This window comes from Protopterus annectens, chromosome 9.part0, assembly GCF_019279795.1.
Source record: "Protopterus annectens isolate FY-2018-M chromosome 9.part0, PAN1.0, whole genome shotgun sequence".
In the NCBI taxonomy this organism is placed as follows: Eukaryota; Metazoa; Chordata; order Ceratodontiformes; family Protopteridae; genus Protopterus; species Protopterus annectens.
Genome location: NC_056743.1, coordinates 1,816,687,102 through 1,816,712,309, shown reverse-complemented (window position 1 = coordinate 1,816,712,309; position 25,208 = coordinate 1,816,687,102). Strand labels below are relative to the sequence as shown.

The 25,208-nt window shown below is 40.2% G+C and overlaps 1 protein-coding gene across 1 annotated transcript in view; it reads right to left on the bottom strand.

Annotated features, from left to right (window-relative positions):
- COL5A3 (collagen type V alpha 3 chain) overlaps window positions 1–25,208 on the bottom strand; it is a 1,727,233-nt gene that overhangs the window by 179,888 nt on the left and 1,522,137 nt on the right. Inside the window, exons 61-63 of the mRNA XM_044084684.1 lie at window positions 8,518–8,571; window positions 6,763–7,012; window positions 4,321–4,433 (exon numbers count right to left, since the gene is read on the bottom strand). Coding sequence (XP_043940619.1) covers window positions 4,321–4,433; window positions 6,763–7,012; window positions 8,518–8,571 — 417 coding nt within the window. The remainder of the gene's footprint in view (window positions 1–4,320; window positions 4,434–6,762; window positions 7,013–8,517; window positions 8,572–25,208) is intronic.

Here is a 25,208-nt window from a genome sequence, read left to right as displayed (position 1 = left end):
TGCCTGTGTCAAGGTATGCACCATTACAATCACTAGTGACATCAACAGCTCTGTCGCCATGCAAATGGCAACATTGCATTTGTTATGGATAGTAGTCTTAATCAGAAACTGCACTCACTGCAAGCACTCCTTACCTTGGAAGGTGCCGATGTCTGTGCAGTCACAGAGACATGGCTCAGGGCCACAGAGAGCACCCCAGGCATGCAAGGCGACAATGCCTTCCACAAGTTCAGACCTCAAAAGGAGAGTGAAAGAACCAAAAGCAGAGGTGTATCCATCTTCATTAAAGGCAAATATACCTCAAGACAGGTCAAACAGTACAACTCCCTACAGCTACTCCAAGTCCAACTAACTGTAGGTAAAACCCCCTTCCATACCATTGTAAACTATAGGTCCCCCACCATGAACCACGAGAACAACTCTGTCTACATGTAACTACGAGTCACTCACTATACAGCCAAACACCTCGGTCATGGTTGATTTCAACTATCCTTCCATTGATTGGGAGTCATATATGAGCACAAACACACTCACCTTAAAGTTCCTGGACTTTGTTAATACAAATGCCCTGGAACAGATAGTCTGCACCCCCATAAGGGGCTCAAATATCCTAGACTAAGTACTCATCAACACAGGGGGTCTCTGCACTAAATCCTGTGTGTTGCCCTCCTTGGTAAGGTCTGATCATAAATCAGTCTTATTCAAAATAACCATCATATCTAACCCCCCACCCACCCCAACAGCAAACAGGATGAAAAACGTCTCCAAAGCAAACTATAGCTGCCTAAGCAATGGCATAAACAGTTATAACCCCCCCTGCTACCACTGTCAATAATGACTCCTATACAAAGGTATACAGAAATCCCCTGTATACGCACCTACACAAAAGTATAGACTTGGCTGTACCTGAACAGATCAAAACAAGGTCCTCACAAAAAAAAAACAAGCTATCCTGGTGGACATCAAGCATAAATAGGTTATGCAAGAAAAGAAAGAAATTAATGTCTAAGTACAAGAGGGAATTGACTCAGCAGATGAAGGACACTCCACAGCTTGAACAAGGAAATTAGATATATTGTAAAGTCATTTAAAGCCAATTACAAAGCTAAACTAGCATCCATAGCTATGGATAACCACAAGGCATTCTTTAGGTAGGTCAGAAATCTAACAGAGAAGGCCCAGCTTTGTGCCAAACTAGTAGTTGATGGTACCACTCATACTGACCCTGCAGACATGTCCAACCTACTAACAGACAAATTCGATGCAAACTTCACCCCCTGTCCCCACCATACATACCCTAAAGCATACCTGTCACCAGTCCTCTACCTAGCATCTCCAAACAGCAGGTCAAATACAGCCTCTATGGGACCAGATAACATCCCAGGCTGCCTACTAAATGGTCTAAAGCAGGACCTAGCAGAACCACTTGACACTCTCTTCAACCACAGTCTAAGTACTGGATTTCCCAGCAGAGTGGAAAACAGCAACAGTAATTCCCTTGAACAAAGAGGGTCCATCAGCCGACCCTGGGAACTATAGACTCATAAGCCTAATCAGCCTTATCTGCAAGGCCAAACTGAGAATCATCATGGAACTTATCAACAAAGGCATATGTGACCTTCAGACTCTTGACCCAACCCAATTTGGCTTTGTTAAGGGTAGCTCATGCTTATTAAACCTGGTGGACTTATTCAAGAATGTCACCAAAGCCCTGGATGAAGGCAAAACAGTACATACAGCCTATCTTGACTTAGCCAAAGCTTTGGAGACAAACTCCCACTCAGGCTTCATTGAGAAACTCACCCAGCTAGGAATCAACCCATATGTCACTAGATGGGTAGCCAACTGGCTCACCAATAGAATGCATACAGTCGGGAAGCTGGAGATTCCATCTCTACCAGCAGACCAGTTACCAGTGGTGTATCACAAGGATCTGTGCTGGGCTCCCTACTGTTTGGAATCTATTTCTCAGAAGTCCAGACAAAAATAGATGGCCTGTGGCTTACCAAGTTCGCAGATGACATCAAACTGGGTGCAATCATATTACAAAAATGGCTTACACAGACAAATGATTGGTGCCAAAGCCATGGGCTTAAATGAAACACAAAAAATGCATTATCATCTCTTTTGGCAAAGGGGAAGGTCCTTGCAAATTGCAGTATTAACAGTCCCCCCCCCCCCCAGCTCAAACTCTGTGATGAGAAATTTGGGAACACAGGTTGACAGTAACCCTAGCTTCCATCACAATGTGTCCATAGTAGCAAAAATGGTCTTCTACCTTGCACATCTCATAAGTACGGGCATTGCATCCAGAGCTAAGGATGTTATAACCCCACTGTACTCATCCCTCATCAGACCACTAACAGAGTACAATGCTCCCTTCTGTATGTAACTCACCAGACACCTGCAGCAGCTGGAGAGACCTCAGAGGTTTCTCACCAAGAAAATTCAGGGCCTTCAACACATAACCTACATGGACAGATTAAAGGCCTTGTCACTGTACTCTGTATCTTATAGGCTGCTAAGAGGTGACTTGTGCCTGGCCTACAGAGCAGTCTCGGACCCTGCCCTAATGAGAATGCTGCACACCCGCAAGTCAATTGGCATAAGATTCACTCGCTCTGGGGATCTTAACCTAGCCTGCAACATTAACAGGTCATGTTGGAGAGACAGATATTTCTCCCAGAGATTGCTACTCCTCTGGAACAAATTCTAAATTCACGTAAATAAAGGTTCTCAATGGCCCTACTTAAGCATAACTTAGACAACTGGATGGGAGACTGCAAATTTACCATGGGGATGTCACCTAAGTCCTTCTTGGATAAGGGCAGTCAGTGCTGATTATAGATTCATGCTGGTAATATAGACAATACAACTTGGTCAATAAGGGAACAAGGTTATAACATGGCTGGGATTATAAATGCCCTAGGGCCTATAGCCTAGTAACCTCCAATGAACCTATGAATTTAGAAGTGCATGCCTTCAGAAAGCACAATAGCTCAGAACAACTGAAAAAGAACACTGACAGTCTTCAAACCTAAGGATCATTCTATTCATTAAGGTATGGGCTGCCAGGCAGGATCAAACAGGTATCAAGTTTGGGAGCCCTCAGACACTCCCCATCTCCAGCATCCTAATTACTGAACACAGGTAAGCAGTTAGCCTAGCACTTGTCATCACATGGTTCCAGAAATTAAAACAGCACTGAGTTAAAACACCAAGAAAACTACTGTTGTGGGGCAAGTTGTAAGAGCTAATCATGCAACTTTATGGGATGGGGGACTCAACTAAAAAATGATGTGTGTTTCATATATTAAACATTGAACAGATCTTCTGACACACCTCTAGAGAAAACAAAGCAGAAATTTTCTCAGGAAATAAGAATAGTGATGTAACGTCTGCCCTCACAAAAAAGAAACAAACAGAACTGAATTTCACAAGGAAAGAAGTTTGGGAACTGTAAATAACGTGGTACGAAACAATTGTGGGGAAATTTGTTTCTGAAAAAGTATAATGATGGAGGAATTAAATAAAATGATTTAGTCTAAATTCTGAGCCACTGCTTTGAAAAAAAAAGCTTCGGTGTGCGGAAAGGAGAATTACTATGGAGGCTACGATATCAAGGCTGGGTGTGGCATAACAGTTAAGGTCTTCAGCTCGTAAACACAAGGCACTGGGATTGATTCTGACTTCAGGTTATTGGCTAGGCTTAAAATGGCCCTTTAGGACTGTTAGCCTAGTATCCTTCTATGAATCCATACCAGACAGCTACTGTCTACAAAATAATACACCTCCTATGGCAGCACAGTGTTTAAATCTGCGTTATTCTTCTCCAAAATTTGAGAACTGTTTTATATATGATTTTAAAAATCCTGTAGCTCCCTGATTAAAATCTGTCAGATAAGCATGGCTTAATCTTCATATATAAAAAATATATGTATTAACATAAAATGTGTGGTTACAGTTAAACCAGACTATGGACCAGTATATAAATGTCAATAAAGGTACTTCATAATGCAGCTTATTAGAGACTGGCATCTTCTCACGCAGTTAAATATTTTAGGTATACCTCATAAATATGTGTCATGGCATAAGACTTGAAGATTATTGATAATATGCCTAGTCCTGCCTTTCTTCTTAGATGTACATGAGAGATCATGTTTTAGTAACTAGTACAAAACCCTGATCAAAAAAGTGCCTGATATTTGGTAACATCTCACAGTCTTGGGTTAGACACATGATATTAAGATCCACAAATGTTTCTTTTTACAAATGTGGACAATGATAATAAAGATGAGTAATATTTTTTTATATACTTACTGATTCTGATTTCTTGCTAGGAAAAAGGCAGGTTTCTCCTCCTGCTGTGAAGTTGCAGAACACTTTGTAGGAATCCCTTGCACAGCCTTCATTTGGATCAATCCAGTATTCACCTGAGATCATAAAGAAAGGACATTAAATACATGATAGACATACAGTGTACCGCTACCACACCCTGAATAACCCAGCGTTGGCTTTGCACTTACATCTTAAAGAGGTTTACTATCACATGTTCAACCCTCACTATGTTGAACCTAAAAAAAACGTGACCAAAAGATTCCAAGATGGAAATGCTGAGGGCCAGAAAAGTGGAGTGTGTCAAACATCAAATCACCTGGCCTGTGCGGACACAGAAACCAATGCAAACATGGGTGTAGAAGGGGGGGGGGGCAAGGCCATGTGTTGCCTCTTGTGATCCTTGCCATTCCCAGTTTACAATTTTTTGGTTGCATTAATTTCAGATTAAACACTGTCACAGTTGAGCATCCAGTAGTAAATCTTTATGTATACATGACCTGCCAAAATAACAAGTATATTGAACATAATATTCACTTCTACCAACTTCTGCTAAAAATGACTTGCATTACAGTTTCTGTCAAACATCCTATTTCTTACTCAGACAAATAAACATACTTATAGACATTGTCTAATAATTATTTGAAATGCACTGGAAGAAAATTGCAACAACAATAGGTAAGTCTGTTCCTTGTCTTCAGCTCAGAGCGTTGCAGCTAATGTTATTTATTTAGTGAAATGGATTCTTCAGCTGAGCTTCCTAACGTGCTGGCTATGGGTAAAACTGGCTTCAATGTGAATCAGTTGACACTCCACCGAAGATAATATTAGTTTTCATAATGCTATTCTCAGTCTGCAGAAGGGCTTGAGCTGATTTAAGAAATACTGATAGTGGGTTACCAAATACTGGCTTTATTTCACAAAATGGTACTGCGGTACGCATGAGATGGCTAAAGAATGCCTGAAGGCATGATAGAATGTGAGCTTGCAGAATGCATGAAATGGTTAAAGAATGTTTGAAGGCATGATAGAATGTGAGCTTGTAGAATGCATGAGATGGCTAAAGAATGCTTGAAGGCATGATAGAATGTGAGCTTGTAGAATGCATGAGATGGTTAAAGAATGCTTGAAGGCATGATAGAATGTGAGCTTGTAGAATGCATGAGATGGCTAAAGAATGCTTGAAGGCATGATAGAATGTGAGCTTGTAGAATGCATGAAATGGTTAAAGAATGTTTGAAGGCATGATAGAATGTGAGCTTGTAGAATGCATGAGATGGCTAAAGAATGCTTGAAGGCATGATAGAATGTGAGCTTGTAGAATGCATGAGATGGTTAAAGAATACTTGAAGGCATGATAGAATGTGAGCTTGTAGAATGCATGAGATGGCTAAAGAATGCTTGAAGGCATGATAGAATCCGAGCTTGTAGAATGCACTCACTTGTTGCTTAAACCATTCCAGAGGTGATCAGGCAAATTATTTCCTAAATTAATAGTTGACCCAGAGACTCCCCAGACTCTGGAATAGATTGCCCATACATGTCAAGCAGAGTGCCTCTTTGGACCTCTTCAAGAGGAACCTTGATGATTGGATGGGAGAAAGGAAATTCGCCCCAGGGATCACGTCAGTTGCCCTGCTAGACAGGGGTCCAGGAAAGTAAATAATATGGGAAGAAATAGCCAGGGAATTATTATGGCTAGGCTTGTATAGGCCCTCGGGCTGATAGCCTAGTACCAACCTATGAACCTATGAACCTATGAATACTTATTCAGTAGTCAACTGAGTATTGAAACCAGTTCAGAGACTATCACCGTCATCTTACAGAATGCAAACTAGTTTATGGAGTAATAAAACCAAGTGATGAAAAGCTAGACCTTGTCGAATCATACTGAAAAGGTTTTGTAGACTAAAACACTATGAAAGATAATTAAAGGAATACAAGTGCTAGAATACATCATTTTGCAGTATATCTGCAAAATGAATAATATCAGTATTACTTGATCTCAGAATTTAAACTTTGCTTGTGACATAAATAGAATAAACTGAAGAGACAGGTATGTGGCTCACAGAATTCTACTTCTCTGAAACAGGCTTCCCAACCACATGAAGTAGAGTTCTTCCCTAAATCTATTCAAGAGAAACCTGGACTAGTAGATGGGAAATTAGAAATACAACTTGGCTCTAGCACCTGTGTCTCTAATGGGCAGAGGTAGCTGGTAAATCTTTTCATAGCTTACATATATCCCTTAAATAATCTCTATGGCAAATAAACTTCTAGAGTACAATGGGCATACTTGGATAGGTTTTTAAAGGCCCAAATCAATATTAGCCTAATACACAACTATGAATCTTTAAACAGACACACAAAAAATGTAAAAATTATCTTGTAAGCCATGTAGAATGCAAACATGCAAACTTTTCTCACCATCTTTGAAGTCTGGTTGGCACATAAGGAGGTCTTTGCATGTCCGAGCAGGACTTTCTTGTGTCCCTACTGGCCGTCTCATTTGTTCAACCTCTACTTTCAGAGAGCCAAGGGAGGCAAAGACTTCCTCCATTCCAGCTGAATAAGCAGCAATGTCATTGGCCTCATCCAACAACTCCATGTCTGAGTCATCTTGGCCAGTTTCTGGATGTCGAACTGGTAATGGTTCTATAACCTCAGCTGCACGACCCTGGTCAAACAGATGATATTTCATGAGTGTATACAGTTTTGCAAACACCTGTGACATCTACCTAAAAGTTATTGAAACAAGATAGACAAAATGGTAACTCTACACCACAAGCCATAAAACAGTGGCAAAAGTATTTTTTGGGGCTAAAGAGAGTAACATCACTTCACAATAAATGAACGCTTTTATTTTCAAGTTTTGTCAGTCAATTATCCTACTTAAAATCTGTATATGTTTCAACAAGCTTTGAGATTTATGTTATACTATGCATTATATATAAAGATAATTTAGTGTATGTGTGTGTGTGTGTGTGTGTATATATATATATATATATATATATATATATATATATATATATATATATGTATGTATATAGTTATTTATTTATTTATTTAGTAATGTATTTAGTTTTCTAAAACACTTTTAAGGACACTAACTATCCATTGAATGTTTCTTTCCTTGTGGGCAGGAGAAATGCTAACTCCTTAAGCACTTGTGTAGTTTTACTAAGACCTGAAAATGTAGATACTTGGCAACCATCAGGTAACCTAAAACAAAACTCATCCAGAACTATGTCACTAAAAAACTTTGGCTGGGTAAATATGTAACTATTGCCAGTTATGCATGGCACAGTCTACCAAATAATCACATTGGCAGCCTTGCTTCCATCACTAGAAGCCACAATTACACAGAGATCTCCAGAGATCCATGTCTGCTGTTAATAGAAGAAGGTCGTGTATATGTTTTAACTGGTCACTGACAGGCATGCAGTGGCTAAGCATGCATGCAACATAGGCTGTAAGATCAGTGAGGGTAGTTCCACAATGATTTTTGTATAATATGGATAAACATTTCTCAGCCACCTGTGACAGAACTGTGAAGGTCATTGCCTAATAAGAATAAACAATATTAAAATAGCATTCATCTGGTTCTGTGGATAAATCACAGCTATAAGATATGTATGTACATTTTGACAGCCTTGAATAACAGAAAGCACACACATCACAGGGCCCTCTATCCATCCATTCATGCACAGCCCCATTTTACATTTTTACCCATGGGGTCAAGGTATCACTTCAACAGTGACAGTCATCTAGAGCTCTGGTTTACACCACCAGGTTGGTAGCCCTGACTGGATAATTGGCCAGAGGTATGTGTGTGCATGTGTGTGTGTGTGTGTGTGTGTGTGTGTGTGTGTGTGTGTGTGTGTGTGTGTGTGTGTGTGTGTGTGTGTGTGTGTGTGTGTGTGTGTGTGTGTGTGTGTGTGTGTGTGTGTGTGTGTGCATGCAAGTGAGTGGTATAAAAGACCACACTGCAGATAGAGTTAACTATATTCTCTTCCTTTAAAACACAATTAAATAAATACCTGAATGGAAAGCTCAGTTACATCTTATAGACTGAGAATCAAAGTCAGGCACCCTACAGATATGGAAATATCTCACTCCTTATGACTCATTTTGACCACGTCCTGTGGGAACAATCATGGAAACATATAATGTAAGTCTTACCGGTGGTCCTGGAGGTCCTGGTTTTCCAGCTTCCCCTCGAATGCCAACTACACCCTGAAAAAGAATTTTCATAGTCAGTGAAATATGTATACAGACATGCAGCTGCAGTAGACAGGTTTAGTTTCATACTGAGTTATGCTGTGGATAATACTTTTAACCTTCTGCCATTTTACAGGCTATCTTCCTTCTTACCGTGACTCTCTTTATTTATGAGGCCTCTGGCATCAAGTCTTTGGCTTCCTTAGGTTTCATTTTATCTCAGTGTAGGCAGCACCCTAATGTCACATGCATGGATATCTATGATATTCAGGATACTTGTGGCTTACTTGGTTTGAGAACTGTCCCATCTTATTATGAGTTTAGATGTAAGACTTTTGTTTTAGTTTAGGTATACTAAAGGAACAATCAGTTGATGACTGTAATGATTCTCCATTTCTGTAACTATAATATGGTGTCATCAGAATGAAACCTTTTATGAAACTAGGCAAATGCACCTGCCTTGCCTTCAGACCAATTCTAGCTCTCTTGTCTGTGTTGCAGTATGACAGGTCCCATGCAATATTCCCAACTGCTGAGATTTCAAGCTCCATTTCAGCTATAAAAAAAAGTTAAGGCCAGAATTTTAATTCTGTTTTTGTATGGGGTAAACCTCCATAAGCACCATGCACTGGGCTTTGTTCCTATGCTCCTTTACTTCATATAGTCAACTTTGTGAATTTGAGGCTATTGTACCGCAGGGAAAGGAGATCCCTTAGATTTGGGGTGGTATTCATAGTCATTATGCAAAAGGACAGTGGGTATCTGAGGGGGCTGTGAACAAGTGTGGCTTAGGCAAGATTCACAGACAGCTCTGTGTGATACAGCTTTTTAGAACCAGTTTCATAAAAACTTATGCAAATAAGAGAATAAGGATATGCAAATGAGGGATGTGTGAAACATATGTGACTATCATATGTCAATACGATGCTCTTACCATCTTTATATGATTCATAGTCATTTTTTGATGTGCAAGTGCATCATGAGTAGATGGTTTATCAGAAATGAATCTGCCCCTTTTCTATCCTCTTTGTGGTCTATGAATATGCTTGCTTTCACTGCTAGTCTAACTATAACCCAATGCAAGATGGTCAATTCAGTTGCGCCAAAACCTTGTGCACAGAGCAGCATTTGAAAGACAAGGAGAAGAAGATACAGGCAAAGTATTACTCACCTCAACGTTGCTGATCACAAATTATTGGACAAGTTGAGTGTACCAGGATGCTCTATGGGCTTTGCCCTGACATATCTCACCACATCACTAGCTATTTTCCTACACTTTGCAAGGTGGGGACCCTTCCGTCCATCTCACCCACTACTCAGTTCCATGCCTTAGCTCTCTTCACCCACTTTGGCTCCCCATTTCCAAAAAGATGTTTTGCATACGTAATCAATGCATCCATAAGGATGCGATTTTCCTCAGGACTAAAGCTGTCTCTATAGCGTCTTGTTCTCTGTTGCTGTAAAAATTCTGTAACACAAAAATATGAGTTTGCAGGGAAGTGCACCTTCACAATCATGTAATTTCTAGATCAAGTATTTTATTTCTTAATTAACAAGTAGCAGAAACACAGCAAAGTATTAATTATAATTTCTGGGGTTGACTTTCCTTCACACTACTGTTTGTGTTACGTATTCATCTCCAGGAGTGTTTGTGAGACTGTGCATAGTGAAATGTAGGCCTATGTGGGTTTGTTGTAGGGGTGCGGTAAAGTAATTTCTTATCTATTTTATTCCTTAGTCACAATGAGGCTGCCCGTAATGTGGTACTCAGCATGCCCTTTGCCAGTGACCAGTGTCTGCAGTAAGCCACTGTATACATGTAATACTAATGTAAACAGCACAGGATATGGTGCTGTAACATTTATATATTTATTTATGTATTTATGTATTTATTTATTTATTTATTTATACATTTATTTATTTATTGGCATTTATTTACTGGGATAGTCCACTGGGCTGTTAAGAGCCTATTTTCAGTGGAGTCCCAGGAACGAAAAGCTCCATAAACATAGAATATATAACAGAAATTAACAATATAAAAATTTACACAAAAAATACACACATAGAAAATACTAACAATTAGTTAAGCAGAGAATGAAAATGCCATTCCAAAGATTTGTAGGTGGAGGTATATAAATACTGGAATATTTCCTACCTTTTCAGTAAATCAGAGGCCAATTCTGAAGATGTCGCATGTGCTTTATTTAAACCTTTTCAGTTAATTTGCACTTTCCCTCGACTTTGCATAAATATGGAGCTTAACAGCTTTTAAAATGCAGGACTATAAAAGTCTAATGAAGTTTGGTCAGATTTATGAAGTTCTCTTGCAAATTAAGCATAGCCATACTTAACCCTAAGAATAGCACAAAAGCTCACATGTGTAAGTGCTACAGCTGCTGGAACTGTCTTTGTACTACTGTGGACAAACTGTACTTTGCTTGTGCATGGGCATGCGTGCAGCACTAGCCTCAGTGTAAGTGCACGATGCTGGTGTATGTGCACTGAGTATATGACTGTGTATGCCATTCTGCGCCCAGCCTGTGCCCAATCTGTGCCTATGTTACACCTTACTGGGTGTGCTTCACACCCTAGTAGTCTCAGTTACATATCTCTACATATCATTCTGAATCAGGACCTTATGGCAATACCCAAAAGTCACCTACATAAGCCCAGGGTCATGTAGCAAGCTGGTCTGCTGCTGTACCAGAGACAACGCTTCTCCTCTTCCAGCTGCAAGAGTTGTACCTGCAGCAATTGATAAGGCCACCTCTGGGGGGGGGGGGGAGCTGCTGGAAGAACATTAATAGATAGGAGGAGCTGGGACATAACTGGCAGAAGCACGTAACCTACAGATGTGGAGGCTGGACTAGCTGGCCAGGTGGGTTTTGGAGCTACAGAACTAAAGGCCGGAGTACCCTTTCTAGTCATGGCAGATCTTATTGACTTTATGACGTCGTGCAGATTTTATGTCCATTACTTCCTTTTCTGTTTCATTCTCTGCATAACCTCTTGCAGTTAATTCTTCTCTAATCATATTGAGTGTTTTTTCAACGTCCATTTCTGTATTGCATAACCTTGATGCCCTGAATATTTGATTCCTTACAACATTCGGAAAAGTATGTGGAGTATGCATACTCTTCCTATGCAGCAAGTTGTTCTTTCTGCATTCCTATTTAAACAATCTGCAAGACGTCATAAAGCACAGCCATTTATCCAGCGGAAGCGTGTACCTCCTTCAACCCTAGGCAATGAAGAACAACTCCAGCAGCAGCAAAATAAGTGAAAGAATTTGATAAAGTTGACATATGCGAGTGATATAAAGCAGATAAGTAACATCATTCGATCTAATTGGAAAATTCTTATGTCAGATCCTATATTGAAAGACATAGCTGGCCCAAAACCAAGTCTCATATATGGACGTAACCAAAATCTGAAACATTTATTGTGTTATTCGAATAATGAACTTCCTTGATCTGCCATGACTAGAACGGCTACTTTTCCATGTAAATTATGTACCTGTTGTAAACACATTTTTATGACCAATGAGCTTGTGCGTCCTGAGACTGGTAAGAAATATCAATGCCAATAATTAGGTGGACTGCAAGACCAAACACCTAGTTGTGACCATGAAAATGGTATGGAGAGTGATGTAGGTAACGAAAGGGGTGCTAGGTTTTGTTTGGACATGAGTACGGATAATCATGCTATATGTAAAATAACTGTTGATAATTAGAAAGTTATTACAGGTAACAATGATTTATTGAAGGTGTTGGGTAATGGTCAATCCTTTGTTTATAAGAAAAACTATAGTATCAAACATATGTTGGAAAACAGGAGTAAAAAAATGAACCTTTGTGTGACAGACTGTAACAACCCAGGTATGTACAAATGTTTGGGATGCAGAGCCTGCATGTTCATACGTGAAGGCCCTTTTGTTTTACTCCCACATTTAGATTATACTATACCAATACCTGTTAAGGTAGATTGTGGTGTGACAGGTATTGCATACATAGCTATGTGCTCCACTTGTGCAGCTTTTTATGTTGGAATGAGTACAAGAAGTTTGAGAAAGAGAATTCAGGAACAGCAGTATGTTATAAAGAGTAAAAATGTGAATAATGCTTTGTATAAGCAGTCTTTGCATTGTATCAATTGGAAAAAAATGTACTTTTTCTGTCATTGAAGTGTAAGTCAGGATCCTAGAGGTGGTAATTATAAGAACTTTGTTGAACTGAGAGAAGCTGAATGGCAATTTCGCCTTGCATCTTATATTCCACCTGGTTTAAATGACACTGTAAATATTAAGTGCTTTTTAAAAGGCAGGAAAGTGAATATAAAAAATTCTTAGTGCTGTGTTTTGATGTTTATACATGTTTCTAGTTTTATACTGGCTTTTAAGAGTTAATTTTATTCCTTCCAGCCTTAATTGGTGGCTTATATTGATTGTTTTTTTTTAATTTGTTAGTAGTATATAACTATTGAGTTTGTACTTGGAATTATAATTTGTTTCTGAAGAAGTCTTGGTGACGAATAGCGACTAATAAACTGTAACTGCGCTAAAAACGTCATTCAGTGGTCCTCATGCTGTTTGGTGGAGAATTCTGGGTTTGAGATTTATCTTGTTATTTATCTTATGCATTGTATTATGATCTCTGTGGTCTCATTTAATGGTATAGTTCTCTCTTTTTTTTAATCTTTTTGTTTTTATCCAAGCTTGTGCTAACTTAGAGGTAGTATATTTGGAATCAGGATATATAGGTAGACCCACAGCACATTGGTGGGTGCAGGGGGCAGACACCCTGTAATAAATTATGTATTTATTTAACATTTGTTACGGGGAAAGTCCAACTGGGACAGAGCCCATTTTCAGCAAGGACCCAGGGAGAAAAACTCCAGAAGCATGCCTTTGGAATGTGGGAGGAAACTTCAGCACCCAGAGAATCCCACACGAATGCAGGACGGACATTTAGACTCCACACATAAGGCACCAGCTGAGAATCGAACTGGAGAACCTCTTGTTGTGGGACGATAATGCTAACCACTGCACCACTGCACTGACCATTATGTTGGCTTGTATCAACTTTCGTGTTATGGGTTTTTATGATTGTGGTATTATGCCTTTAAAATGTCTCAGATATGAGTTTATGTTGTAACATGATTGAGTGTTGATTATTCATTATGGATCCATTCTAAAGTTCTGATACAATTATCTTTTGATGTACTAAATGGATCATGTGCTATTTGCTCATTTCACACTTGCGAGGAATGGCAAGTAATCTAATCCCACTAACTCAATCTCCCGTAACAACTTAGCCATCTCATCACCTTATCCTACAAAACTATATAGCCCTAAAAGTAGCCTAACTTTAACCCCAAAACACCCTTCTCACTGCCCACCCCTAAAACTCCCTTCCCTCTCCATAAACGTAAAACTCCCTCTTGCTCCCTAACCCAAATGCTCCCTTCTCATCCCCTAATCCTAGAACTCTTTTCCTGCTCCCTAAACCTAAAATCCCCCCCATTGTCATAATCTCCACTCACACCCACTTACCCCTCCCTCTTCATGGCTGCTGCACTTACCTTTCTTGAACTCGAGTAATGTGTTTGAGCATGTTTGTTAGGTGCTTGCCTGAACTCATATTCAATTTTGAGCACAAGGCAAACAGCACCCTACCCAAGTTACAAGACAGCTGATTCCTTGGCTTACAGTCTAGTTATCAGGTGCTTGGGAATCAATTGCTTGTAGAATATCCAATATCTGTTTACATGGCAGAGACAAATATAGGCTAAGAGGTACTAATAACAGAAAGTGGCTAATATGATAATTATTTTCCTTCTTTTTTTTTGCCATTTCCCTTCTAACTGCATACTCTACAGATATTAATTATCTATGGTTCCTTTGCTTTTTCTTGCGAAGACTCTTTTATACCTTTATACCCTCCTTTGCAGAGCTGAATGCTGAGTTTGCCTATCCTCAACCACCTCAACTGTCTGGAGTGAGTGCTTTGCATCCAACACACTTTCGGAGAGGATTTTTTTTTTATTTCACTTCTACCTTACCTTAGCTCTCCCCAGGCATATATTACATTGCTTTATTCATAAAAACACCTTCCCCCAAAAGTAATTTCCTTCCTGGACATGGTCTATGTACTTGGGTCACTCTGGAGGTTTCTGCTATGTAAAGACAACTAATTCCCTGAAACGGCATCCTCAAACCACAGTTTCTTTGACATGTTGTAGGTTCATGTTGTCTCCAGGGTAAGAGCTTGAAAAGGGATTATCTTCTTAAGCCATTAAAAATCACGCTGGGGCCTGGAAAATTATGCTCACTAGTCACGTTTTTGAAACATCATTTAGTTGCAGCAGTAAATGAAATTGTTTAAAACGGCTTCCTTCTGCAAGTTGTTAAAGAGCAGCAGCCAGAAAATAATGGTCAGTATATTTTTCCTGATATAACCAGGGTTAGTGCTGTGAGAATCTCTTTAAGCATAAACTGCAGATGATTTAATACACGCAGAGCAAAACAGGCCTACATTTTGTTTTTTTTTAATTCTTTGTATTTTGCTTTCCCTTCATCTTATAGTCTCATGAGCACATGGCAGGGAGCAAAATGTCCTCCTGATATAATAATATCATAATATTAATATCCAGTAATATTTGCAGACAACTTTTAACATCACAGACTTACTTCTGAATTAGGAAAGCTAAGACGGAGAGCTGTAGCTATCAGATCCACTATATCTATGTAACTCATCCTAGCTCGCAAGGTGCCATGTCAAATCGCTGAAGGTACTTTCGGCGAATGAGAAATGTTTGCACACTTACTTTCAGTGACAGTGGAGTTTGTCTCTTCTGCCAGTGTTGTGTGACCTAAAAGTTGCTATGTATATAAGTTGGGGATGGGGAAAGTGGAGGTGTCACCCCACATGGGACTTGCAGGGGCTTGCCCATGAAAAAAAAAATTGTTCTTACGATGTCCGCTAAAGGTAGTTACACCTAACAGTTTTCAAATTGTTTACGTTCACTAAAAGTACTTTCAACGAGTCAGTATGAGTCTGCCCATATCACATTAGCTCAGTCAAAAGAATTTGTAAAATAAAAATACAATCATTCTTAAGAAGTACATACCTAAGCTTCTCATATAACAAGCAAAGGTGGCAAAAAAACAAACATTTATACCTGGGGCAAAGTCCCTCAGCACTCCCCATGTGGGGAGTTTGCCATCACTCCCCCTCATGTTTGCTTATTCTCACTTCAATGACACAGCACCTTAAAGAAAGTACGAGATGACTGTAACACTTGTCTCAGTCAGTCTCCAAGGTATACCAACACTGAAGCACCTATAACCCATTAGCATGGAGTATTAAGCACACTTTACACACTAATGCTTAATTTTTAAGCCACTTTGATAACCGATAAATAACTGATACATCACAGAATACAGCAGCTAAAGACTTCACAAATTGACATTGCCCATACTTCCAAAAGTTCAAAGAACTCAGACTCTCTAAAAATGTCTGTTACAATGCCCAAAACAGTCTAAAATACACAATCCAGTAAAATGCTGACAAGTTCTCAGCAAAATATTTTACAAAAAATCTTGTGGTCACTAGTATATCCTTTTCTTCATTTATATAATAGATGATCAGCATAGTCCAAAAGCCAGAAACCAGATTCCCCAGTGATTTTGGAGTATTGGCAAAATTCCTGAGATTCTGCTGAGCCATACAAGATGACTGCTTAAGGATAAACCTCAAATGGGAGCTGCATTTCATTGAGAAAATAGTGGATTTCAAACTTATTACTGGGCTTCAAAGTTGTTGTTTGGGCAATGAATCATGCAGCAAAGCTGCTTTGAAATTCAGGGTATAACGTGTGTGAAATGAAAACTAAAACTGTAAAACTGATGAAATTTTGAAGTACTTCCTTGGGTTGGCATAACCGATGACAGCCCTGAGATCAGAGTTCAAAGAGGTGAGGCTGTTTTGTAGAAGGTAGCATCATTAGTGGGAGTACGGGTCAAAAAGTTTGGACCAGTATGTAAAGCAATCAGAAAACGAGATTAAAGAGAGGAAGTGGAGAGCTGAAACTCTAGCTGCATTGTGTGAAGATTTGGGAAGTAGAAGCTGTGCAGAAAAAAATGTTATTGGACCAGAGGAAATGCAGTTGTAACCCCCAACTGCGTTTGAGTCCTGTAATGGTTCATAGAATAATACTAAGCTAACTGCCTTTGTGGGCCAATTTAAACCTAGCTGATTATTCCATGCTAGAATCAAACCCTGCACCTTTTATCTACAAGGTAAACATCTTAACCATTATGCAAACCTCCCAACCCAACTTAAGAGCAAAGGAATGGGAGCATTGCTCATACTTCTCCACTTCCTGGCACAATAAATCTGGATAAAGCAGAAAATAATGGGGGTGGGGGGGGCAAAAATAGGGACAAGGTTTAAATATTGTTCTTATAACCTTAGAAAGGTAGTAGAATAGCAGGGTTTGTGTTTGCATGCATTTGCCGAAGGATATAAAGCCTGAAACTCAAACGTATGTCGTTATTTAGAAATTTCAATCCTCAGTAATTTTCCAGAAAGCCACAAATTTTATGAGGAGCAGACCAAAAATATGAAGCAAAAATCTCGATATTTTGTGCAAATCTGGACAGTTGAGGGGATATTTTGTGCAAATCTGGACAGTTGAGAGGTACAGCAGTGCTGCAGTGGCTAGGCAGCATGACACAACAGCAGGAGAAGTACTGTTAAGGGAGCACAGAAGTGTCAGCATGCTGGACAGAGGGATACATCTCCACTACAAAATATGGAGCAAGGGAAACAAATTCTGGGAGACCATGAACACACTAGCAGAGCTCTTGGAGGGAGAGGAGAAGGGGCCATTGATGAGGGAAAGGCAGTCCATACAGCCTACCTTGACCTTGTAAAAGCTTTCGACACAATACCCCACTCGGGTATTATCGAGAAACTTACCAGCTTAAATGTAAACCCATATGTCACAAGATGGGTTGTAAACTGGCTAAAGGACAGAACCCACAGGGTTAGAGTTGCTGGCGCCATGTCAGACTCCAAGCCGGTCACAAGTGGTGTCCCACAGGGCTCAGTCCTTGGCCCCCTGTTGTTCGGCATCTACTTCTCAGAAGTACAGGCAAACATAGGAGGACTATGGCTGACAAAGTTTGCAGATGACTGCAAACTGGGCCATAGTGGAAAGTACATCGGACACAGATATCCTTCAGAGGGGTCTCACGGAAACTGATAGCTGGTGCCAGAGCCATGGCCTGAAGTTAAATGCCAAAAACGTATAGTCATACCCTTCGGGAAAAACAAGGTAACCCCAAGCTACCATATAGGTGGCAATCCATTAAGCACAGAAGAGGTTATCAGGGACCTGGGGACCCAGGTTGACAGTGGCCTTTCTTTTGACACTCACATTGCTAAAGTGGTTAGAAAGACCTTCTACATTGCCCACCTGATCATGAAGGGATTCACATCCAGATCAAGTGCGCTCATTGTTCGCCTGTACTCTTCACTTATCAGACCAATGATCGAGTACAATGCCCCATTCGGGATGTATCTCACCCGACACCTGCAGGAATTGGAGAGACCCCAAAAGTTCCTCACCAAAAGGATAAAGGGACTCCAAAATCTGTCATATGCTGCCAGACTGAAGAAACTCCAGCTCTATTCAGCCGCATACCACCTGCTCAGAGGTGACCTGTGCCTGACATACAAGGCCATGTCCAACCCGGAATTAATGGACATGCTCCACCTCAAAAAATCCAAATCTACCAGATCCACTAGAGCAAGTGACTTAAACCTTAGCACGGATATAAATAGGACATGCTGGAGGGATAGATTTGTCACCCAGAGACTCCCTAAGCTGTGGAATAAAATCCCAGTCCATGTGAGGCAGAGCACCTCGCTGGCTCTGTTCAAGAGAAATCTTGACCGGTGGATGGGAGATCATAGGTTTACCCCGGGAATCATCTCTGTGTCACTGCTGGACAGAGGCACAACAAACTAATGGGCACAGTATTTTTTAACATAAGGGGTGGCGTAAGCCACAAAACTTTGGGCTAGGCTTATAAATGCCTTAGGGCAGATAGCCTAGTATAAACCTATGAACCTATGAAACTATGAACCTATATTATATGCACAAAACTACAAAATGTCGAATGCTCACGAGTGTAAATTCAGGATTTTAAAATTGCTATTGAGGGAGGCTGCGCCCCCCCCACACCCCTTGCTAAATATATATTTCAACTCTGAGATCACACTACAGTGAGAAAAGGGCAAATATCCCGATCTTTACTGTACTGAGATTCAAAAAATTTAAAAAATGCATTTATGCATGAGCGTTTGACATTTTGATTTTTCGTCGATCTAAAGTAGACCCAAGGAGAATGGAGATAGAGAAAAATGGAAGAGGGTCCAGAAAGAGACTAGAAGAAAAGCTGAAAAGGTGGAAGCAGAATAATTCGTCCAGGGAGATGTCTGACAAGAGACGCTAGTGGGTATGTTACACTAGGGAAGGGACTGGATGCTGATGTGTGTAGTGAAGTACCAATTACATATGTTTTGTGATGCGCTTATGAACCCGAACTGCACTATGTACATGAGGAGGAGGAGGAGGAGAGAAGAATCCAGTGAGGGGATGGAACTGAAGCTTCAGACTGGAAAGAATCCATTGTGATGGGACACAGGAGAAGACATAGAAAACACGGAAAGATATGTTAACTAGCTGGGTAAATACCAGTGATACAAGATACTGGAACCACGTGTAGAGTAATATTTTTGATGGTATTATTATTTCTGTTTGACTTTTTAACATTAATTATTGTATTTATATGCAAAGTTCTTGAAAACGGTGTTAATATGAAACCAGGTTGCCAAATGGGACAAAATTGGCACTTATTAATGAAGGATTTTGCAGGCATGGGACATTAGTATTTTGCTTACCTTACTTATTGACACATTGGGTATAAAGTTAAGCACTTTGGACATCATACGTGAGGTTGTTGAGGGATCTGAAATGACTGTTATTAGACTGCTATTTTGTTATGTATAAGTACTTTGGACATCATACGTGAGGTTGTTGAGGGATCTGAAATGACTGTTATTAGACTGCTATTTTGTTACGTATACTGCAGTGTGCTTAAATGTTTATTGTTCTGTGTTTTCTCTGAATGGGATGAAAGAGATGCATTGTGCGTATTAGTTATTTAGAAATGGAGGGGTGAGACGTATAAATATCCAGAAAATGAAATTGAAATTTCTTTATGTTGCGATATTAGTGTGCATTTTAAGAGGAATGTAATAAATTAGTCTAATAAGTGTGCTGATATAAACAGCACTATATTTTTGAATTCTTTTATGAAGTTTTGCATATGGAAGACCACAGGGGCATGGAGAATATGGGAATATGACAACAAATGCTGTGTGTTGTGAAATATGTTTATTTATTCCCAGGTGTGTAGTAAGTTTATGCCAGATATGATTGTTATGGTAAACCACAATTCTAATAATGTAAGCAATGTAAGGTAATGTTATAAGTATAAGATTCTCTGTGATGCATACATGGGGAAGTAACTGTTATTCCTGTGAATATAGGATGCTATGACAGGGAGAAAGGAGAACTGAGAAATAATAGTGACAAAACTTATGGTGAGATAAGGGAGGACTGTAAAACTTGTTAAATAAAAGTAGTATAAAGGTATTGTTTATTTTAATGAGCAACATTAGGCAGCTAATCTAGGTTGGGTCATATTCAGAAACGGACATTTTTCTAGGCTGGGAATGGCATTGTTAGTGGTTCTCCTCAAACCCAAGTATCCATAGAACTTTAGCTTCACTGAAACAAACAGAATGTACAGAGGAAGGGTCAGATAATTAGGGTTGCCACCTAGAATGTTGAAGATTCTATACAGAGGGAAATAATACCGAGTAGATTATTTATTAGAGCATTTAGAGATATCTTAATTTCATCTGTTACAAACAATCTAAGTGAATATGTCAAAAATGGAAAATAACAGGGACTAAATGGATAGAGAAGAGAATGTTTAGGGCAGAATGGAAGAGTCCGTAGGGATTCTGGTGAAAAGTGAGAGTACAAAGGAGAAGATGAAGTTAAGGCAGAATGGATCAGGTAAGGCAGTTGTAGCCAGATGGAAAAGGGGAATATAAGAAAGAGGTGACTTTGGAATATATAAATTATACTGGCAGTATCAGAGACATAGATGAACAGATAATATGGGGCAGTAGTACTTAGTCATACACCTGGATAAGGATAAGTCATTTCATAAGCAATAATTTAATGTAGGACATCAGGAGTCCCTGCGACAGGGACTGATGAGATTAGAGGTTGTGAATACAAGGAGGTTTTTAGAGAAAGAGGGGGTCATACATTCACAAAGCATGAGAAATGGGGGTCATACATTCACAAGGCATGTGAAATGGGGATTGTACATTCACTAGGCATGAGAATTCGGGGTCATACATTCATACATGAGAATTGGGGTCATACATTTACAAGACATGAGAAATGGGGTCATACATTGACAAGGCATGTGAAATAGGGATCACACATTCACTAGGCATGAGAATTGGGGGTCATACATTCACAATGCATGAGAATTGGGGGTCATACATTCACAAAGCATGAAAAATGGGGGCCAGACATTCACAATGCGTGAGAAATGGGGAACATGCATTCACAAGACATGAGAAATGGGGGTCATACATTGACAAGGCATGACACATGGGGTCATATGTTCACAAAGCATAAAAACTGGGGGTCTTACATTCACAAGGCATGAGAATTGGGGGGGTGATACATTCACAAGGCATGACAAATTGGGGTGATACAGTCACAAGGCATGTGAAATAATTAAGCATGTTGGGTAGAATATTAACTGATACAGTGGTGGGAGAGTAGTGAATGTAAAGATAAGAAATATATAGAGCTTTTTGATCACAGCTTCGGAGGCTTAGCTAGAAATAGAAACAAGGTGTAAGTGGAATCCTGTCATTGGTGGGGGTGTGAGGTAAATGAGTGGTTGCAGAACAGATCTTGGGGAAAAATAAGAGGGAAGGAGGTATGTTAGGGATTAAAAGCTAGGATGGGATTAAATCTTCCTAAAGGGGAATTATGTCAGAAAGATGCACAACATAGGAGGAGGAAACCAAAGTGAAAAGTTTTGACAAGAGGTTAATTAACTTTCATGAAAAGACAAAAAACATTGAGGAGACATTAAATGAAGATACTGAAGAACAAAGGACTCTGTTCAGATAGTGCAAGGAATCAGAAATGAAAATATGAATAGTTAAGACTGAAGTGCTATGGCAAGGCTAACCACCCAGTGCTGTGAACAGCAGCTGTGGATGACTGAGTCTGTCACTATTTTTTAGACCCCTCAACCGCATATGCAAAAATAAGAAAACGAGTTGTGGGTGGGTGGCTGGATGGATGGATGTGGGAAAGGAAAGGGTGATGTTAAACTGCAGTTCAGGAAGTTGAAAAATCAGATAAACAAAGCTTGGGTTAAAGAAATTAGAAAAGGTAACTGGGACTTAACTCATAAGATGAAGGAAATTAGGGACACATTTAGGAGTGTTTCTAAAAAGGTGCATAACAGAAGCAAGAGTCTGAAAGCACGTTTTGGGGAATGAAAAGAGATGATACCACAACAAATCAGTGGGATGTGTTAGAGAGTGCTGTGGTCAGAGGAGTAGTGGTACCAATGTCAGTGGGAAGTGTTAGATAGTGTTGTTGTCACAGGAGTGGTAATACCAATGTCAGTGGGACATGTTAGCACTGTTGTGATAGAAGCAGTGGTACCAATGTCAGTGGGATGTGTTAGTGCTGTTGTGATAGGCACAGTGGTAACCAATGTCAGTGGGACATCTTAGATAGTGTTGTTATCACAGGAGTGGTGGTGCCAATGTCAGTAGGACATGTTAGATAGTGTTGTTGTCACAGGAGTGGTGGTGCCAATGTCAGTGGGATGTGTTAGATAGTGTTGTTGTCACAGGAGTGGTGGTACCAACGTCAGTGGGACGTGTTAGATAGTATTGTCACAGGAGTGGTGGTGCCAGTGTCAGTGGGCCATGTTGGATAGTGTTGTCGTCACAGGAGTGGTGGTACCAACATCACTGGGACATGTTAGATAGTGCTTTTGTGATAGGAGTGGTGGTACCGATATCAATGGGGTGCATAACAGAAGCAAGAGTCTGAAAGCACGTTTTGGGGAATGAAAAGAGATGATACCACAGCAAATCAGTGGGATGTGTTAGAGAGTGCTGTTGTCAGAGGAGTGGAAGTGTTAGATAGTGTTGTCACAGGAGTGGTAATACCAATGTCAGTGGGACATGTTAGTGCTGTTGTGATAGCAGCTGTGGTACCAATATCAATGAGATGTGTTAGTGCTGTTGTGACAGGAGCAGTGGTACTAATGTCAGTGAGATGTGTTAGTGTTGTTGTCAGAGGAGTGGTAGTGCCAATGTCAGTGGGCCATGTTAGTGTTGTTGTCATAGGAGTGGTGGTACCAATGTCAGTGAGATGTGTTAGACAGTGCTGTTGCGAAAGGAACAGTAGTACCAATGTCAGTGGGAAATGTTAGATAGTGCTGTTGTGATAGCAGCAGTGGTACCAATGTCAGTGGGATGTGTTAGATAGTGCTGTTATTACAGGAGCGGTGGTACCAATGTCAGTATGACATGTTAGATAGTGCTGTTTTGATAGAAGTGGTGGTGCCAATGTCAGTGGGACATGTTAGATAGTGCTGTTGTGATAGAAGTGGTGGTATCAATGTCAATGGGACATGTTAGATAGTGCTGTTGTGATAGAAGTGGTGGTACCGATGTCATATGGGATGAGTTAGTGCTGTTGTGATAGCAGCAGTGGTACCAATGTCAGTGGGATGTGTTAGATAGTGTTGTTGTGACAGGAGCAATAGTAGCAACATCAGTTGAAGGTGTTAGTGTTGTTGTGACAGGAGTGGTGGTACCAAGATCAGTGGTAAGTGTTAGTGGTATTGTGATAGGAGCAGTGGTACCAACGTCAGTGGGATGTGTTAGATAGTGTTACTGTGATAGGAGAGGTGATGCCAATGTCAGTGGGATATGTTAGATAGTGCTGTTGTGATAGGAACGGTAGTACTAATGTCAGTGGGACATGTTAGTGCCGTTGTGACAGCAGCGGTGGTACCAATGTCAGTGGGACATGTTAGATAGTGCTGTTGTGATAGAAGTGGTGGTACCAATGTCAGTGGGACATGTTAGATAGTGCTGTTGTGATAGGAGCGGTGATACCAATGTCAGTGGGACATTTTAGATAGTCCTGTTGTGATAGGAGTGGTGGTACTGATGTCAATGGGACATGTTAGTGCTGCTGTGATAAGAGATGTAGTATCGATGTCAGTTGGATGTGTTAGTGCTGTTGTGATATCAGTGGTGGCACCAATGTCAGTGGGATGTGTTAGATAGGGCTGTTGTGACAGGAACAGTGGTACCAATGTCAGAGGGATGTGTTAGACAGTGCTGTTCTCACGGGAGTGGCAGTGCCAATGTCAGTGGGCACGTTAGTGTTGTTGTCACAGGAGTGGTGGTACCAATGTCAGTGGAACATGTTAGATAGTGCTGTTGGGCTTGAAGCGGTGGTACCCATATCAGTGGGACATGTTAGTTAGATAGTGCTGTTGTGATAGAAGTGGTGGTACCAGTGTCAGTGGTATGTGTTTGATAGTGCTGTTGTGACAGGAGTGGTGGTACTAATGTCAGTAGGAAGTGTTAGTGCTATTGTGATAGGAGCAGTGGTACCAACATCAGTGGGATGTGTTAGATAGTGTTGCTGTGACAGAAGCAGTGGTGCCAATGTCAGTGAGACATGTTAGATAGTGTTGCTGTGACAGAAGTAATGGTACCAGTGTCAGTGAGACATGTTAGATAGTGTTGCTGTGACAGAAGTAATGGTACCAGTGTCAGTGGGATGTGTTAGATAGTGTTGCTGTGATAAAAGTGGTGGTACCAAAGAGTAGATATTTATAGACTGGTAAGGCAAGAGGGGGGCCCTGATGGTTTTCCATCAGATTTTTACATGAAAGTGGGAGTGCAAATAAAGGAACAGATAACCAGAATGTTTAATTAAAGTTTGGTCAAAGGAGGATTATCGATATAATGTATAAAGCTGCCGTGAACGTGGCATGTAAAGGGAAAGGGTGAAAGAAAATCCTAGCAGTTACAGGCCAATTTAATAGTGTAATGTAGATGCAAAGATGTTTGCTTGGATCTTGGAAAAGCACTTGGAATTGCTCCTAGCTGATGTAATTATAAATCAGAGGTAGGTTTTATGAAAGATAAATGAAGGGAAGACAGACATGGTGATGATATAGGTAGAAACTATTTGAGGGTGCTGGCTTTCAACCAGTTTTATTTCTCATAAGACCAGAGTCTGCTGTACGAAGGACAAGAATGGCTTTGAAAGATATGACCACTTTTGTAGAAGAGGGGGATGTCATGTTTTGCAGATGACTGCATAATACTGTCTGAGAAAGCGAACACACACTGCTGATAATACTGGAAATCTTTAGGAAGTTCAGACCTGCATCTGATTAAAATTTCACTTAAGGAACTTTGTCATAGTTC